The 18,778-nt window shown below is 36.4% G+C and overlaps 2 protein-coding genes across 3 annotated transcripts; one reads left to right on the top strand and one right to left on the bottom strand.

Annotated features, from left to right (window-relative positions):
- Positions 1-8,371: 8,371 nt before the first annotated feature.
- LOC103960277 lies at positions 8,372-13,348 on the top strand. 2 transcript variants are annotated; one of them, XM_009372735.3, is made up of 6 exons: positions 8,372-8,640; positions 9,451-9,597; positions 9,784-9,866; positions 10,015-11,880; positions 12,194-12,344; positions 12,444-13,348. In XM_009372735.3, exons 2-6 carry the CDS (start codon positions 9,459-9,461, stop codon positions 13,160-13,162), a joined length of 2,958 nt encoding a protein of 985 aa, XP_009371010.2. In that variant the 5' UTR covers positions 8,372-8,640; positions 9,451-9,458; the 3' UTR covers positions 13,163-13,348. The 2 variants fall into 2 exon arrangements, with proteins under 2 accessions (XP_009371010.2, XP_009371001.2); XM_009372726.3 differs by having other exon boundaries at positions 9,775-9,866.
- Positions 13,349-15,869: 2,521 nt separating this feature from the next.
- Positions 15,870-18,578, bottom strand: LOC103960290 (tetraspanin-18). The gene is made up of 6 exons (XM_009372747.3): positions 18,045-18,578; positions 17,673-17,772; positions 17,059-17,139; positions 16,851-16,955; positions 16,358-16,561; positions 15,870-16,239 (listed from the first exon to the last, which is right to left on the bottom strand). Exons 1-6 carry the CDS (start codon positions 18,359-18,361, stop codon positions 16,183-16,185), a joined length of 864 nt encoding a protein of 287 aa, XP_009371022.2. The 5' UTR covers positions 18,362-18,578; the 3' UTR covers positions 15,870-16,182.
- Positions 18,579-18,778: the final 200 nt, after the last annotated feature.

The following is an 18,778-nucleotide window of genomic DNA, read 5'->3' as shown; positions in this document are numbered from 1 at the left end:
AATCAAAATAAAATTCATCACAAATTAGATTAACGTTGTCGTTGCGGACGGTCCTCTAGTCCCTTAGATTTAGCATCTAATTAAGTCATTAGCATATTTGAATGAAAGAGAAAGGAGTGAAAATGATGTGTTATCATATGATAATCTTCGTTAATCTTAAATTAATTATTAGAGAAAATTGTAGCAATGGTTTGTCAACTTTAATTAAATTGGAGCAATGATCCCTCAACCAAAAATTTATTACCGTTGGTCCCTCAACTCATCAAAATATGTGTTATGATCCTTTTCGTCAACTTCGGTTTTGTCAAAATAAGTTATGTTGAAATGACCATTGCTACGATCAAGGTCCCTCAACTCATCAAAACGTGTAGCTATGATCATTTTCGTCAACTTAGTCATAATTTTGTCAAAATGAGTTATGTTGGAATGATCATTGCTACAATTGGGTTAAAGTTGAGGAATCATAGCTACAATTGGGCTACAATTAGGTTTAAGTTGAAGGATCATTGCTACAATTGGGTTAAAGTTGAGAGATCATTGCTCCGATTGGATTAAAGTTGAGAGACTATTTATCCAGTTGAATTAAAGTTGAATGACCAATGATAATAGATTTTTAATTAAGGGATCATAACTGCACGTTTTAATGAGTTGAGTGAGCAATGATAATAAATTTTTAATTGAAAGATCATTGCACCAATTGAGTTAAAATTAAACGGACATTGTTACAATTTACTCTAATCATTAATGATGTGATTTAGTCATTGCAAATGATTTTTTTACCCTCCGGTCCTCAGTCCTTTCTTGAGTCCAGGGTGTAAACCCGGTTCTTCCGCACAAATGAATTAACTAGTCTGTGGTACCATGCAGTCCCTCCCACTTGGCACGGTATCTGTCCCCGCCTCATTCATTTTGTTCACTTTCTTCCCCGGATCTAGCTGCTCATTATTTTACCATCATATCTTTTGACAAAAAAAGTTTCTTCAAAGGACATAAGAATTTTGGACTTTTAGGTCAAGCTGTAATAAAGTAAGTTGGGAGAAGAGTAAATATCGAAAAATACTTAGCTTCTTAACTGTAATGAATTATGTAGTGTTTTAATAGAATATTTTAAAAAAAAATTGACTAAAATACTCATTATTTGTTAATTTCATTAAAAAAATCACTTTATACCGTATGTACGGTTAAATTTAAGAGTTTGGAGTATGTTTGATTGAGGTTAACCAACAGTGAGTATTTTTGCCCAATTCTCCCAAAAAAGTTTTGTTTTTTGTGATTTTAACAAGTCATCTTAGTAGGTATTAGTTTGTAATTTGCATGAAAAAAGACATTCATCTTTTACTGTAATAAGTCAAACAATGTTCTAGGTAACCTATACGTGTTAAAAAAAAAAATGAAATTCTTTACACATGAGGATTAGAGATGTCATGTTTAAGAGTTTTGAGTATGTTTGATTCAGGTTAAAAAATTAATAATAAGTATATTTGCCAATTCTCTAAAATTCTTTTGTTTTGTTATTTTAATAAGTCATTTCAGCATGTATTAGTTTGTGATTTGTATAAAAAATAAAATAAAAAACATTCATCTTTAATTGTAATGAGAGAGGTCTTGGTACTACGGTCTAGGAGTATTCCTCTTCACTTGTAAGTGAGAGGTCTTAGATTTGATTATCGCCTAAGACGAATTTGAACCACATTCTTATGGTAAGCCCATTGTAAGGCTTATCCCACTCCTCAATGACACACCCCGATCGAGATCAGGGCATGCTGGCCGTCACGAGCACGAATATGTAATTTGTTTCCTCGATCTGTGAAGGTTTCAATGGTTTTTGGGTGTGTCCGTACATATGGGGATAGAAATGGGAGAGAGAGAGAGGGAAAGGGACAGGGATACGGGACATGGAAAGGGGTGAGGGAGTGTGGGAGTGTGTGTGTGGTCCAAAACCAGCCAAACAAAACCCAAAACAACCACACAACGAAACAAACATACTAGGGGCAAAATCGTCATTTCACCCCTACGGTACGAAAAGTCCGGGACGGGCTGTCACAACCTACCCACCTTAATAAAATTTCGTTCCAAAATTCAAAACAACCACTCACAGCAACCCCCAGCGATCAAAGAACAACCGTGGATACAAATCTCTCATCCGATCTTCAGTTTCCCAAGTGGCCTCCTCCACGGAATGATTCTTCCACAAAACTTTCACCAAATTCACTGTCTTGTTCCTCAGAACATTTTCTTTCCAATCTAGAATCGTCACTGGTTCCTCATCATAAGTCAAATCGGGATTGATTTCCAAGGGTTGAGCAATCCCATGATGGGTGACCCACTGAGAAGTTGCTCGTGAGTTCCCAAAAATAAAACCGTGAGGGCGTGATCAGGGCCCAAAGCAGACAATATCGTGCTACAGTGGTGGAGTGGGCCCGGAAAGTGATCCGCCCCGGGCCGGGATGTGAAACTCAACCTCATTAGTGTAGATCCTATCAATTAAAAAAAAATGTAATAAGTCAACAACCACGTGCTCTCTCTCTCTCTCTCTCTCTCTCTCTCTATTTTAATATTCCTAATTTCTAGTGGCCTTTTTATTGTGTTTTTTGTTTCACTTGAAAATATATGTCAGCAATAATTCACTCGTGATCAACCCATTATATGTTGGTCATGTTATTAGTTTTAGAATGTTGCTATTTAGATCATATTTACTGGCTATATTGTTAATCACCCCTCTAGATTCTAATCCACATAAGTTTTACATACACAAAATAAACCCGTCTATATTAAAGCGATAATCCGTCAATGGATCAGTGCGAAAAAGCTCGTGCTTTGTTTAACATAATGATTACATTCAAAATTTCCACCTTTGTGTATAAAGTTTATGCACTTAATTATGGCTAAACATGTACTAAAATGGTGCCAAAATTGCAGAGTTATGAAGTGACACAATCCCTCAAAGTCCAAGTGGAGTGGTTGGTTGATACCACGTCCTTTTCCTAATGATAAAACAACAAACTTAACCTCCTAAATCTGCCCATTATTTGACTCGATGACTTGACAAATGGAAACAAAAACAAAGAAAGTAGTCATTATCGGATGCATGTGCACCCTATGAGTATGTGCGTCATCGTTGATAAAAAAGATAAAGATTTGCGTCCCATCATAGATTTTTTGTCGGATTTAAGTTACTGATTATTCACTGACTAAGCAAATAAGCATGCGCGCGCTTATATCCATATGTGAACAAAAAAGAAACTATTAATTATTTCATTAAAAGTTTTACCAATATATATATTTCTTATATAATTAGGATTTAAAAATAAAAAAGAAAATAATAGTAGTAATAATCACTGAATATTCACACTCATTTTTACTTCTCATACACCTTTTATTAATTTCTGTCATTTGATATTCTTCAATTCATTCGATCTGACGATCGAAAATTAAAAAAAATATATGAAAAGTAAAATAGGATGTGTGAATAGCATACTCATTAAGAATGAGATTGTGAGAGAGAATAAGGTAAAACAAATTAATATAATGAGAATTAACAATGCTCAAGAGGAAATTACAAAGCGATTTAGTCAAGCTAGTTGAACAATATGTTTCACACTTCAAAATAATGTGTTCCACAGTTTATGTGATTTTAGTGTATCGTTTGTCCTTTTCTTATTAGGAAAACTAACGAAAAGTCTAAAAAAAACTTTAATTTTAATGAAAAATGACAAATAAAAGTGTAGTAAATAGTACCAATAAAAGGTAAAAATGTGATTTTTCGTTAAAAGTGAACATTACGGGGGAGTATTTCGTTAAAACTTCCATTTTTATTTTATAAATATATAGACTTAAAAGAAAGTGTATAAAATCTTGTATGACTTGTAATATCACTTTATAAAGGCCAGATATGGTGTTGCATTATTGTCTTGTGGACCCATTGTATTGAACCCCAAAATTGGGTTAACCATCCTAATAATTGATTAAAAATGGAGTTTTAATTATAATTGATTAAAAATGGAGTTTTAATTATAATTGATTAAAAAATGGAGTTTTAATTAAGTAGGGAAAATCAAACCCCCACCAAATGGAGTAGTCCTCTTTACTCGTGAGCAAAAAAGATCTCGTGTCTTGTAAGGTGGTACCGTGATAGTGATTAGGGGTAGTCCTTCCTCTAGCCATGTTGAGTAATATTGTCAATGTCAAAGATTTTACCGTTGAGATTCATTGTGGCTGACCAAGCTAACTTTGACCATAATAATTTGTTTTAGACTGATGTCATTCATACATCCGTTTTTACTTTCTACATCTCTTTTATTCATATTGTTATTTAATTTTTTTATAATTTATTCGATTTGACAGTCAAAAATTAAAAATTACGTGTGGAATATAAAAAGATGTACGGATACTACCGCTCTTTGTTTTACCCTATAGGCTTTTCCTTTGCTAAATTTTTCTTCACATCTACTTTTCAAACCTAAAAGCAATTCACCTTCACATTCACACCAAAAGTTCATCTATCACATCCAAATATGAAATAACATGATTAAAGCATCCGAGAGTAGTGAAAATAACATAAGGCTGACTAGGGCAACTCTCTCGTGCTATGTTAAACTAGTATCAAGACTGAAAAGATCAAAATTGTGAGAATTTCACTTTGTTGAATGACAAAATCATAGTATCTTACTTGCGATTTTGTCTTCTTGTAAGTATTTGTTAGTTGATAGTGTTGGGAAATTTTGGACACGTTTTAGCGTAGTTGATTTCTTCTTATTTTAACTTTGATCTCCATTGTTAAACGAAAAACTTCACCTGCGAGGAATACATATGTATTGCAGTCCTAAATTAGTTAGGAATGTGATATGTGTAAATACTAGTATATTATGTATAGGAATCTACAATATCTTTTAGATAGTTTCCTGATTGGAATTGTATTCCTTGGGGAGTAAGTTTTTCTCTGTATAAATAAAGGCACAAGGCATGGAGAATAACACACATAATTCATTGTTCCATCTCTCTTTTTTTCCCCTCTTTGCCACACCCTCAAAGAAAATAGGATCACATGTTATCAACACGCTTATGGCTGCGTAAGGAATTGAAAGATATTTTGCTACAAATCTGTTCACAAGATTCATCATTGCAACTCAGGTTCTACTAAAACACGGTCTATATTTTTTTAGCTTAATTGCTTGAAACATTCACCATTAACCATAAACCCTAACTTTCGATTACTAAAGTATATATTCTACTCAAATTATGTAAAATAAGATGCATAATTTTCCTTTTTCAATTACTCATAAATTATTCTTTTGTTATAAATTTCACAATATATCCATTGATAATCCAAACAGTGGTTGTTGTGGGGATCTTGCTTCGAATCAAATTATCACACATCTTTTAAAATAATCTACAAACCACCTATTCATTATATGTATATTGTAAATGGCTCAGTTGCTGCTAAGAGAACAAAAACAAGAACTAATTATTTGGTATTAAGTCTTGAGCAGCATCGGGACAATTGTACTTTGTTGTTTAGTAATACCAAGCTGCCTTCCTAAACCTTTATTTAATTGCTAACTTGCTTAATAATAAAACAACAAAATATTAATTAAAAGAATCTTCTTATCTTATTAGCTAAAGTAGACAAAGTTGTTCTATAATTAATTAATTAATTAACCTAAAACTGCATGCCATTTCATGCATTAGAAAATTGTCCACCCCATTTCTTTTGGTATATGTCTACAAATAATTTGTGTATTATGTAGGTGTGTGTACGTTTGGTTGGTCAATAGCTTTGTGCCACAATTGTGCAATAAAAATAATTAAAAGCATGCATTGACATGATCGTTATTTTATATATGTTTATTTGATTTATAAAATGATGAGAATGTGATTAATATCGGGTCGAAATTTAGGGATAAGTAATCTACAAACTTATAAACACGGTTATTATGTCACTTAATACTACTGTTTAGTAGTATTCTCTTTACTTGTAAATGAGAGATGTTATATTTGATTCTCGTCAAAAGCAAATTTGAACTCTATTATTGTTAGCTCATTATGAGGCTAAGCCCACTTTTTCTCTCTTAGTATCAATAATATCGTTTGAAAAGCACGATTGTTATGAACTTACGAGTGAAAACTTGCTTGTCGTATGCAAGATAATTGGATTATCATACATCTTTGGATACTAGTCTTTTTACCATAGATTAATACAATAATATTTATTTGAACAGGAGAGTGGAAATAGCTTTTACAAAACTATAAATATTTTTGATAGAGGATCAAACTTTATACAAGATGAAAACAGAAGGCTTGATTGCAATAATGGTTTTTGAACTTTACCTTTAGCTTAATTGTAGGCCATGAACTCTCATATTAATTTTTTTAGTTCTCAAAATTAGCAATGTGTTGCACCATTAGTCATTTTTACTAAAGCCTTTTTTTTTCTTTTTTTTTTAAGCTAGGGGTATATTAGAAACTTCAACTTAAAATTTCTTACAAATAAAAAAAATAAAAAAAGCTAAAATGAAAATAAAAATAAAAATTTATAAATTAATATCTAAAACTTAAAACAAAATGAAACTTGAACTATAAAAATACAAATGAAAATGATTGGACTTTAGCAACTTGTAAATATTAGGCAATGTGATTTCAAAGTTGGTAGGAGATCAAATTAGGGGCTGGACTTAAACAACTAACAAATCACATATTAAACTACAAAAAATTCCCATGTATTCCATTTTCTTACACACAAAAAAAAAAGAAGGTTTTTTAGGTTTTTCTTTCTTTCTTATTTCTCATTTTTAAATTCATTGTTAGTGATGTGGGATGAAGTTCCTAAATATCCCTAAATTTTACAGAAAAAATAGACGGCCTTAGTGAAAAATGACCAATGGTACAACACATTGTTAGATTCGAGGACTAAAGAAACTAATATGAGAGTTCAAAGGCTAAAATTAACCTAAAGAAAAAATTTAAGAACCATTGCTACAATTAAGCCAAAATAAAATATAGTCCAATTAAAAATAAAAATAAAAATAAACCCTTTTATTTGCATTCTGAAAATATGGGTCACGCATTTTATCTTAAAACTCATGCATACATTGCAGACATATTTTAGTATAGATAACATCGCTCTCCTATTTTTGGAGAAAATAGGATGATTTGAAGTGAGTTATAAAAAGAAAAGAATAGGATAAAATTTCACTTTCACATACTAAAGAAGGGAAAGAGATCCTCTCCGGATCTCTTCCTCCAAATCCCACGGATCAAATGATCCAAGTGATCCTGGCTCTTGATATTTGATCTAATGATAAAAAATTATTATAACTTTTAAAAATTTTTACTAACTATTCTGTTTTTAGCTATTAGATCAAATTTTAAGGACCTGAACCACTTGATTTGTGGGCTTTGGAGGAAGAGATCCGGAGAGGATCTCTTTCCCTAAAGATGGGGGTATGAATGATGGCAAACCCAATAATAGACCATAACTGTAAATACCCAACACTACGAGGACATAAATAGAGACACAAAAACCTTTGGCTCTCTAAAGCCATCTCCAACTGAAGGGTCCAGAGGGCCGAAAATATCCCAAAAATCGTCTCTAACCAAGGGCTAGGCCAGAGGGCTCATAGGCCTCATGGAATCTGAAAAGGCCAAAAGGCCAGAAGGCTGGCCTGTTCCAGCCAGCCCCGGGCTGGCCAGAATTTTGCTTAAAACTGTCGAATTTCCTGTCGGATATAACCGACAGGAATAAGTTTATCGCAATAGTGTTGGTTATAACCGACATGAATAGTAATGGCTACACAGGAATAATTTTGATTAATTGATCAACACGAATAGTATGAAAAATTTTAGCTAGCCGTTGTATCCAATTTTTTTTTTAATGAATTTAAAGCTTTTTTTTTTTTTCTATTATTTTCTATAACTTCCTATAACTTCTATTTTACAAAATTTGGTTCATATTTTTTTAAAATTCTATTTTTTTTTCTTATAACTTCTATTTTACAAAATTTGGTTCAAATCCAACGGCTAGCTGACGTCACTTAGCCGTTGGATTTGAATTTAAGTTGTAGTTTTTAAATAATAAATTATGTTTGGCCATTTGGCCCTCGGTTGGAGACGGTTTTTTGTGACAGGGCTAAAATGAGCCCTATGGCCCTTTGACCCTCGGTTGGAGATGGAGGCAAATATGACCATATACTGTTCATTAAAAAGATTAATATCTTATAGGGCCAGAGGGCTAAAACGAACCCTGTGGCGGGCCCTCGATTAGAGATGGCCTAATCTAACTAAATAGAATCACGAAAAATACGAATATTGTCTGATTACCCTCCACTTTCCACTTTTTCGTTTTTGATCCCTCCCTCTCTCATTGTCATCTGGTTATTCTCACTCGCTCTCTCTCTCTCTCAAATCAATCTCAATTAAACAAAACCATTTTCAAGTCCGACACCACACTGCGAAGAAAGTCGGTGGGGAAGAAAGAGAAACTGGAGAGAGAAAGAAAGCAGAAGCTCACAAGAGAAACCGAAACGAACTACCGTAGATTCTCAGAGCCAACGCCGCCGATCCAATCGCCACCTCAGATGCCGGCAGCTCCTCCGGCCGCATTATCGCCGGAATGACAGATCCTCAGCTCCTCGCCGCTCACAGGTCCCAATCCCTCTCTCGCTCTCTCTCTCTCTCTCTCTCTCTCTGAATGCTGCTTGTAACTGTGTCAGAGATTTATGGCTGTGTCGTCCTTTCGAGTGTTAACTTTCCGATCTCTCTCTCACTAACTTTTTCCGATCTCACACCTCTCTCTCTCTCTCTCTCTCTCTCTCCCCCCTCTGTGTTGGTGATAAGGGGAATCTAATTCCTTCTCACTTTTTAATTAGCTAAAGCTGAAGACATAGCAGCTTTCCTGAGCTTAATATTATCGCTTTTTGTTCAATTTTCGCTCAATGATTTCCTTGTAATTAGCTTGCCTTTTGGGTTTTATTTTGATCTTAGAAAATTCCAAACCTTTTGGCTTTTTTTTTCTTGCTGCTTTTTACGCATAAAAATTGATGTGATATTTGAATCCAATGTGCTCAATTTTCACTCGGCTTAACATTCGATTTGTATCTCCTGCCTCTCTCTCTCTCTCTCTCTCTCTCTCTCTCTCTCTTAATTGGGATTCAAGCTTCAAGCTTGTAGCTTTCAGGTTCGTTGTTTGTGTGCTGGGTTTGACTGAAATGGGAAAATATTATTTATTTATTTTTCCATAATTTCTAATCGTGTTGAATTGTGTGGCTTCGAATTGGGTTTTTTTTTTTTTTTTTTGCCCCCTTTAATTTCTTTTGGAAGATGTCATGTTGTTCAACGGTTTTTTTTATTTGGTTTGGGAGTCTTTGACTGCATTTGTTTTATTCCATTTCAACAAATGAAGCAGAAAAGTGATTGTATGTTGTGATTAATCTACTGAGTTTTGTGATCATACAGGGGTTGAAATGAACGGGATGCAGATCGGCAAAGCTCTTAACGCGGACAAGCCTTCCCCGGGATGCTTGGGAAGAATGGTGAACCTCTTTGATTTGGGTAATGGGGTTTCTGGAAATAAGCTGCTCACTGATAAACCGCACCGTGATGGTAATTCCTTTGATATAGTCTTTTATTAATAAGTCAATAGCGGCATATTCTAATCCTTTGCAAAATCGCTTTCAAATTCCTGTTGTAATTTTCGCTGTTCGTTATCCTTCTGGAGCTTTTGGTGATTGCTTCTCATGTGCTTTTGGTAATCATACCCGTCAAATATTGATCCATCAGTTTTGGTAGGCTCTTCACTCTCAAGGAGTCAATCAGATGTGGCAACAATGTTGGGCCCTCCCCCCTTTGGAGATCACATAGATGATAAAGTGGTAAGTGTTGCAGGATTTTTCTCTGATCAATGTATTTTTTAAACCAGCGCGAGAAACAATTCCAATGCGAAGTTGTCTTTTGTTGCTCATCACGTATATAATATACTGCAGTTTCCTGATTTGTGTTACATTTTTATGAGGTATTCAGATTGTGTCAGAGTTAAGAAGAAGTTCATCAAACAATAAAGCAAGTGGAACACCCATAAAGATCCTTTTAGACCGAGAAATGTCAAAAGAAGTGGTGTCTAAGAAGAATCCGCCCAACTTGGTTGCTAAATTGATGGGGCTTGATGCTCTCCCACTTGAGCAGTCCGATTCAGCTTCACAAAGAAGTCATACAAACAGTTATTCGCAAGGTACTAATAACAGCATGCCATTGGGATGTTGGCAGCAAGAAGATGGGTTTTTGGACAACGGAATTCCACGCGAATTTCATCAGTGTTCAGAGCAGAATGATTACAAAGATGTTTATGAAGTCTGGCAACAACCTCAGAAGGCAAATTATGGAAGAAATATGTCGCCGCAGAAGGGAAGGTATAATGAAAAAGTTAACGAGAAGAAGATGACTCTTGTTCGTCAGAAGTTCATGGAAGCGAAACGCTTGGCCACCGATGAGAGGCTTCGCCAGTCCAAGGAGTTCCAAGATGCACTTGACGTATTAAGTTCCAATAGAGAATTGTTCCTCAAGTTTCTGCAAGAACCTAATTCCTTATTTTCTCAGCATCTACATGAATTACAATCTATTCCTTCCCAGCCTACGGAGACAAAGCGGATCACTGTTCTCAGACCTTCAAAGATGGTTTCTAGTGAAAAATTATCAGGCATAGGGGACAAGAATGATGAACAGACAAAGAAATCAGCTCAGGTCAGTCAAGCAGCTGCATGGGACAAAGGCCACGATGGATACTCTCCTACTATTGTTGATCAGGAAGTTGATGGATATCCGGCTCCACCAACTCGGATAGTGGTATTAAGGCCTAGCCCTGGGAAGGCTAATGACATTAAGGCTGTGGTTTCTTCACCCACCTCATCACCAAGAGTTTTACATGGTGAAAACTTCTATGAGGAACCTGAAGATGATGAGGAGCGAGAATCAAGAGAAGTTGCAAAGGAGATCACGCAGAAGATGCGTAATAATTTGATGGGTCATCGGAGGGACAAAACTTTGATTTCCTCTGTATTTTCCAATGGCCATACCGGTGATGAAAGTTCATTTTACAAATCAGACCATGAATATGCAGGAGGAAATCTCAGTGATTCTGAAGTTATGTCGCCATCTTCTAGGCATTCATGGGATTACGTCAATAGGTTTGGCAGCCCTTTTTCTTCGTCCTCCTTCAGCCGCATGTCATGTTCGCCAGAATCATCCGTTTGCAAAGAGGCGAAGAAGCGACTTTCTGAAAGATGGGCAATGATGGCACTAAATGGGAATCCTCAGGAACAAAGACTTGCTCGGAGGAGCTCTAGTACACTGGGAGAGATGCTTGCCCTTTCAGAGATAAAGAAGCCAGAAAGATCTGAGGATGACAGTATTCAGAAGGAACAAGAACCAAGGGAATCAGTTTCATGCTTGCCTATTGATTCTAGAAAAGAAGATGGTGCTGTTGATTCTCCCAGAAGTCTTTTGAGGTCAAAATCTCTCCCTGTATCTTCTACAGTATATGGTGGCGGGGTCAATGTTCAAGTTTCAGATCCCGAAGCTGTAAAGACAGATGTTCCCAAAGAGCTAACAAAGGCAAAGAGCATGAAATCATCGCTAAAAGGGAAAGTCTCAAGTTTATTTTTCTCCAGAAATAAGAAATCAAATAAAGGGAAATCTAGCGAATCTCAATCTGCCCTTGCTGAACCACCAAATTCTCTGGTTCCTCCTGGCATAATTAGTGGTGATGCATCTCAGTGTGCTAATGATGGTGGTTTTGAAGGTTGTCTGTCTCCTGCTTTATTTGGATATTTAGGAAAAGAATCTCCACATGTAACAAGAATGGGACAAAACCAAGGCACCGTTCCACACGAGGTAGTTCAATCTTTCGTTTTCATCTGCTGTTAGTACTTGCCCTCTTTATTGTTGCAAATCCTCCTCCAAAACAAAAAAATTAAAGATCATAGGATTTATGTTGTTTGACCTGGCTCTGGGGCAACCTATTTGAAATGTTGATGCCTATGTTTGTGATATGCATTGTACTTGTCACAATGGAATGATTGGCATGGAAAAACCATAAATGCTGATGCCTATGTTGGTGGTTTTTCTTAAAACCTGAGTTATTCAGTGTCTTATTGTCATCACATGGATGGTTTATTTGATTTGTTTTTCGCTTCAAATTTTGCAGGCAGGGTTGTGTGTGGCAAAGCATGTGGTGCCCGGTTGTGTTGGTGAGAATCCGGATCAACCAAGTCCAATATCAGTTCTAGAACCACCGTTCGAAGAGGATGACAATACAGCCCAGGAATCCTCCGTGCATTTGAAGCAAGACCACCTAGGTCTCTCTCTCTCTCTCTGTAATTACTTTTTATTGCTTTTTCCTTAATTTCCTCATTAATTATTCTCTAATTTCATAACTTTTTTTTGTGGTAAAACAGGTAGACTTCTTAAGTCTAACTTGATTGACAAATCACCACTTATAGGATCAATTGCGCGGACGCTGTCATGGGATGAGTCTTGTGCAGAGACAGCCACACCGTATCTATTAAAATCCCCTTCGGTTTCAACTGAGGAGGAAGAACAAGACTGGCATGCCACTGTCCAGACTCTTTTATCCGCAGCTGGCCTAGACGGCGAGGTGCAGTGCGACTCCTTTTTCGCAATATGGCATTCGCTTGATAGTCCTTTGGACCCGTCTCTGAGAGACAAGTACTCCAACCTAAGTGACAAAGAGCCTCTGCATGAGGCTAAACGAAGGCGATTGCGATCAAGTCAGAAGCTTGTATTCGACTGCGTGAATGCAGCCTTGATGGACATCACCGGTCATGGGTCCGACAGCTGCTCAAGGACCACGTCATGCAGCGGGGCCCATGACAGGTTCGTAGAGGGTGATTCTCCTCTGTTGGCTGACCGTGTGTGGGCCCGAATGAAGGAATGGTTTTCTGATGAGGTGAGGTGTGTTTCGGATGGTGGCGGGGACATCAGCGGCCTGGTGGTGGAGAGGGTGGTGGAGAGAGTGGTGAAGAAGGAGGTTGTCGGGAAGGGGTGGTCGGAACACATGAGATTGGAAATTGATAATTTGGGGAGGGGCATAGAGGGGAAGTTGCTGGAGGAGCTGGTGGAGGAGGCAGTGGTGGATTTGACAGGGAGGACATGATGAGGATTTTGTTTCATTTTCTATTTAAGATTTTTACTGTAACTCTGTGTATTTGATTTTCGACAATGGTGGGCCCAAAAAACCCACCTTAATTGTTTAATGCCACAAAATGTTTCAGTTGATCATTATTTGATAAATGTGCCCACTCTCTGTTTATATACAAAATTGTTAAAAATCATTCTGGTTGCTGACTTTGGCTCACATTCAGATCTCTCTCATGTTTGTATGGTCTGGAGGTTGGGATATCAGTTTGTTGTTATGCTACAATAATAAAAACAACAAAGTCTTTTCCCAACTAAGTAGGGTCGGCTGTATAAATCGTAGAACGTTATTGTGCTCGGTTATGTAGTTTGTTGTTATGCTAAGGAGAGAAAATTCTATTATGCTCAAATGTACATAATCTAGTTCGCAAAATTTTACTATGCTCCAATGTACGGAATCTAGTGTCTCTCTTATAACCAAAATAAATAAAATGAAAGGCTTAATTACTCTTGCTCCACTGACATCAACCCGAATACTAAATGGCCTGCTCGGAAGCTTCTTTTGACCCACTTTGTCTTATAAAGTTGGTTTTTTGCGTTTCACTTTACCCTCTTCATCGTTAAAATCGTAGCAAGGACAAAGCTGGTTAGTGACAATTGCCCTATCTCTTAAATGGGGTTGTGAATTAAAGAGTACTATGATAGAATCAACGCTTCGTGTAGGCTTGATTCTTATTCTTTAGTGGGTGATAAGGGCTACGTGGCGATACCTGTGAAATTGAGTAGACCCTTCATATGATCCATTCGTCCTTAGTCTTAAAAAAAAACTCCGTTAAAACCGCTGACGTGGGACGCGCAGAGCTTCTTTTAAGACCAACTAGTTTTTCTTATATGTATGGGATTAATGCTATCACGTGTATGCTTAAGACTCATCTTAGTCCAAAATCATGGAAGTTAATAATTATGTTTGGAGAGTCAAGTCCTAATAAAAGCAGCAAAATATATGGAACATTTGCATTTGCCTTTCAATTATTCCTTCACTTGTACTCCTATATTGGTGTAACATTCTCCACGTTCGCACATGGGATTTCAATGCTAAAACCAGGTTGTAGCTCAATGCATTAATTCCCTGTAGTAGTTTGATTTGGTGATGTGGTGGTGGGGAGAGATTCTATTGCTTAATCGGTGATTAATCCTTTTGTATATACAGTCTCAACACAAGACGTACGTACGTGATGAAAGATGAAAATACAAACAGACACGTAGTTATCTCTGATTTTATGTAAGAATTTGTATTTTTTTTTAATACATCTATAATTTTACACTAAGAGGAGAGGAAGTTTGGTTGAACCATACAATAGGCAACCTAATTTGTAAACAAAAGTTATTCCCAAGTCACAGTTAGTAATTAGAAGAAAAAAAGGGGCGGATGTCACATTCCACAGAAATCTGAGATCAAGGTGCAATGAATAAGTTCACCAGATTCTCTCCGGATCCCTTTCACCTAATATTTCTCATCAAACAATCTGGATCCTTGAAATTTGATCCAAATGCTAAAAATAGGGATCCACTCCAAAAATTATAATAACTTTAACCATTGAATCAAATTTCAAAGAGTTGAATTATTTGATGAAGAAGATTAAGTAGAAAGGATCCGGAGATTATCCGTTTCCCACGGGAATTGCTACCGCCGCAGCCCCCAGAGTTAAAGCTATATATCAGAAACGTCAAAGATTTTGGTATGAGAAACAGAGAAAGAGAAGTGACAGAGAATTGCAGATGCTCCATTTTTCTAGAGTACGTTATTAAAAGTACAAATTCCTATTTAATGGGTCATAATGAGAGAATGAGTATTAGTATTTAATATAAACTCGTTATTTACGAAGAAAAGTGTTATTGGCATTTCAAAAATCACATTCTACACTTCTCACAAGTGTATTTTTCTTTTCAAATATAAAAAGTTTAAAGTGTAGAATGAGATTTTTAGAATGCTAATAACAATTCTCTTTACGAAATTCAAATTTAAAATTTCACTAACAAATAAAAAAATATCAATGAACTGTAATACTAAGTGACACACCAATAAGATGTTAAAACTTTTACTCCCATCGAAAGTTCTCCAATACACTGATGCCTTGATATATCCAATAACTCTTCAAAGTAGCATTCCAAAAAAATCTTTCTTTATTATCTTCAATAAAAGAATAAAAATAAAGATGAAATTAACTTTTTTTTAGTACTAATAATAATTCTTTTTTTTTTTAGTGTGGAATGAAAAATAATTCATAGCGTAGACATCTATTAAAAATAAAAATAAAAACAAAAACAAATGTGCTCCTGCACCACACCAAGCCACAGAACGGAGGCCAAGTAGTATAGTTAGTTTAAAGCAAAGGACAGGCAAAACAAATCTCGTGAGTCTGCCATTTCTATGTGTTTCCATTTCCATGGAAGGAATCAAATAATAATTATCAGCTTCATGGACTTCTTGACAGCTGAAAGAAAGAATCCACACTTCCATAGACTCACGGGATAAATGAAAACGAAAGGGTGGGGCTTCTCGTATACTCCGGGGTATCTTATGCACCAGGGGTTTTTGACCGTTAGATCCTTAGTCAAAAACCTCGTCATACAGGATACTCTAGAGCATAATGGAATTTCGATTCAATGGGCAAAGTTCGTCAATGTGGACAGCGGAGAGAATCTTATCAATACAACAGCATGCATAATTCAAGTGCAGACCCCTCTGAATTACTCAGGAATGATGACAGTAACAGACTCACAATGTTACATGTAAATCACAAGCTTTCTTCTTTTACAATTAATGACACAACATCTTTACCAGAAACACACATCCAATTCATACAAAGGAAAACCACCAAGAACACTTTTCGAGAGTTAGATATAAACACCATAACTTCCTCCAAAACAAAATTTTGAAAAACTGAAACGAGGGAACAATGATATATACTTGAGTATCAACAGAAAACCTGCTGATCGATGTTTCAGATCAGTGAGATGAAAAACCCACTACCATCTTTACTGCTTGGATTTCATACTCGGTGACGCATTCTGATTGAGAGAGCTCAATCCATACTGTGCAAAGTATACGAACGATGTGATTAGAGAATAAAAGATACTCATATTGACAAGATATCACGGATCAAGATTCGATATCAAAGTATACATTATGGCTACTCTTCAAACAAAATACCTTATCTCTTATCCGTGAGCTCCAAATGTCAGAGTGAGTCCCTTTCCCATCGCCCTTGGTTGATCCAGATGCTTGGTTTAATTGTTGTTTTAACAGGGGCTCCCGAGTTCTAGCCCTATCATCGTAATCATCTTCAACATCATAGTCAGGTTTGTGAGTAGAAAGCAAGCCTCGCAGAGTTATTGATAGTAGCAGTGATAAAACCTGACATTTAAAAAATGATGGGTATAAGAAAACAATTCAATGCAATAGTAATCTTCACTAGTGATATATAACTGCAAAGTATCTCCAATCCAAATACACTAAATACAATCAGTAATGCAATTTGGTCTGAGGCGTTAATCTTAATCGGTCTTAGCCATCCCATGAGCTTTCCTCTAAAGGTCCAAAATTTGAATTACAAATCATGTAAATGGGATAGTTCTATTGATCTTAGTCCTATGAAATTATAAACATAACGATAAACATCATCACTACATTGGACTTAGCATACCTGTATTACAATGACACTGAGCCCGACCCACCTACAGATGTCAATATTCTCTTCAACAAAAGATCGGAAACTGTCAAGTTGACCAGTTGGGTCAAATGGAAGATCCTGTGGAGGTATGAGAAACCAGATTATTCTGATAGGATAAAGATTAAGGATAAAACCCATGCACACATATTACTGAAATTTATTTGTCATCAGAAAACGTTACCTTTTCCCAACGGCGATCAATTAAAATGAATGCCACCAAAGCTGCTTCTAGTAGAGTGAGCAAGGTTATAAGTATTGTATACTGAATTGTTTGACCAGTTAAGAAAAAAGGTAGAACACATATCACCAAATGCAGAAGGCGCATTGAAAATTGGGTTCATTCAACTCAACTTGCATGACATACAAAGGACAATACCTCAAAACTATTAAGTTTGGAGCTAGTGGTAAAGCTTCTTATTATGCAATACAAATACTCTAATCCACTAACACTTTGTCTGGAGCTTAATACAAGCAGTAGGAAGTAGTCATCTAGCTTCAAAAATACAAAACCTTCCAACTAAACGAAAATGTGGGAATAAGATCACTGAAGCCTTTTGTTTCCTAGGGGCTCGTCAAATGAACACTACTACTTTAGAAGTTTCTCTCTTTTGTTGGTTTAATACTCTTAATAACCAACCAAACTGAGAACTCACAATTTATGAACTTGCCATGTCATGGGTCTCGAAACATTGATCTAAGTTTCAGAAATCGTAGCAAACCAGTAACGGGATACTAGCAAAACAATTTCTTAGCTAAAATTAGTGAAAGATTTATAGGCTAACTGGTTAAGGATACAAAGCAAAGGCAGCAGCCATTAATTGCTGCGGCTGCAATACAACCTATGAAAGTAACGCAACAGAGCAAAATCCCCAGTCCCATAAAAGAGTAGATGAACCTGCCAGCAAGAAACCAAATCATCAAATGAACAATAAAATGGGTCCCTTCGGAAACTTAATGATTTCTAAGCATCTAATGTATCAAAAAATTCAATACACCATTCCCAGAGCCCGCCAAAATCCACAACTCCAAATTAACGTATCAAAATCAGAACCCTGAATTCAAATTGCTTCAATACCCAACTCAAAAAACCTCGAACTTCGAACAACAATCGAATATGATTACATGAACCAGTTGAAACTCAGCTAAATTTAGAAACTTTGAAATTACCAGGGCGCGGGAAGCTTCAGCGAGTTCAATCCGAACCCCGATCCCTCATCGAACCCAGAAACCAAATGGACAGCAAAATCCAACGGCGTGATCTGATCGGCAACTGCAGCCGATTCGGAGCTCAATAGGAGGGAGGAGAAGGACGAAGAATCAGGAGAAGGAGCTGAAGGCGGTGGCGGGACTATCGGGATGTGGTGGTTCCACTGGTTGAGCATCCATGCCGAGTAGACTAAGATCGAAACTCCGAAGAAAGCTTGAAGAAAGTTGAGGAGTTTGAGGACGAAAGCTAGGGATACATGGCAGCAATTGGGCCGCATTCTGGGTATCTAAGAAATTGAGGCTGAATCAAAACCCCTAACCCTAAATTAGCTATGGCGCGCACAGTGTCAGTGGAGGAGGTGGAGTTTGTGGCAATTGGGGGCGTTTCCCTCCGCGTGAATTTTGCTTTTTTGATTTTGTTTCTATGTATCTACAATTTTCTGGTTTTTCGGAAAAGGGATTTTTGAGTCCAAGGCCTTCAGAAAGACCCTAAACAGAAAAAATCACCAGCTTTCAGAATGTGTTGTTGAAATTTACCAGTTGTGTTATTTGAAATTCACCGAGTTAAATAATGTGTTTTTGTTTACAACCGTTTTTAGGTATATTTAGTAAAATAAACAAAAGTTAATCAATCATCTCGATTGTTATAATTTGGTTTTTAAGTTAAAAACTTCATTACATGCAAAGGAAAACGT

This window comes from the organism of the source record quoted next, unplaced genomic scaffold, assembly GCF_019419815.1.
Source record: "Pyrus x bretschneideri cultivar Hongxiangsu unplaced genomic scaffold, Pyrus_bretschneideri_v1 Contig10, whole genome shotgun sequence".
Classification (NCBI taxonomy): Eukaryota; Viridiplantae; Streptophyta; class Magnoliopsida; order Rosales; family Rosaceae; genus Pyrus; species Pyrus x bretschneideri.
This window is presented reverse-complemented; position numbering and strand designations above follow the sequence as displayed.

Coding starts and splice junctions, on each gene's coding strand:
- LOC103960277 (XM_009372726.3), top strand. CDS start 9,459: ATGAACGGGATGCAGATCGGCAAAGCTCTTAACGCGGACAAGCCTTCC. Junction 9,598..9,774: donor TGATAAACCGCACCGTGATG/GTAATTCCTTTG, acceptor TTGATCCATCAG/TTTTGGTAGGCTCTTCACTC. Junction 11,881..12,193: donor AAGGCACCGTTCCACACGAG/GTAGTTCAATCT, acceptor CAAATTTTGCAG/GCAGGGTTGTGTGTGGCAAA.
- LOC103960290 (XM_009372747.3), bottom strand. CDS start 18,361: ATGCGGCCCAATTGCTGCCATGTATCCCTAGCTTTCGTCCTCAAACTC. Junction 17,140..17,672: donor ATGGCTGCTGCCTTTGCTTT/GTATCCTTAACC, acceptor CAAACAATTCAG/TATACAATACTTATAACCTT. Junction 16,240..16,357: donor GCTCACGGATAAGAGATAAG/GTATTTTGTTTG, acceptor TACTTTGCACAG/TATGGATTGAGCTCTCTCAA.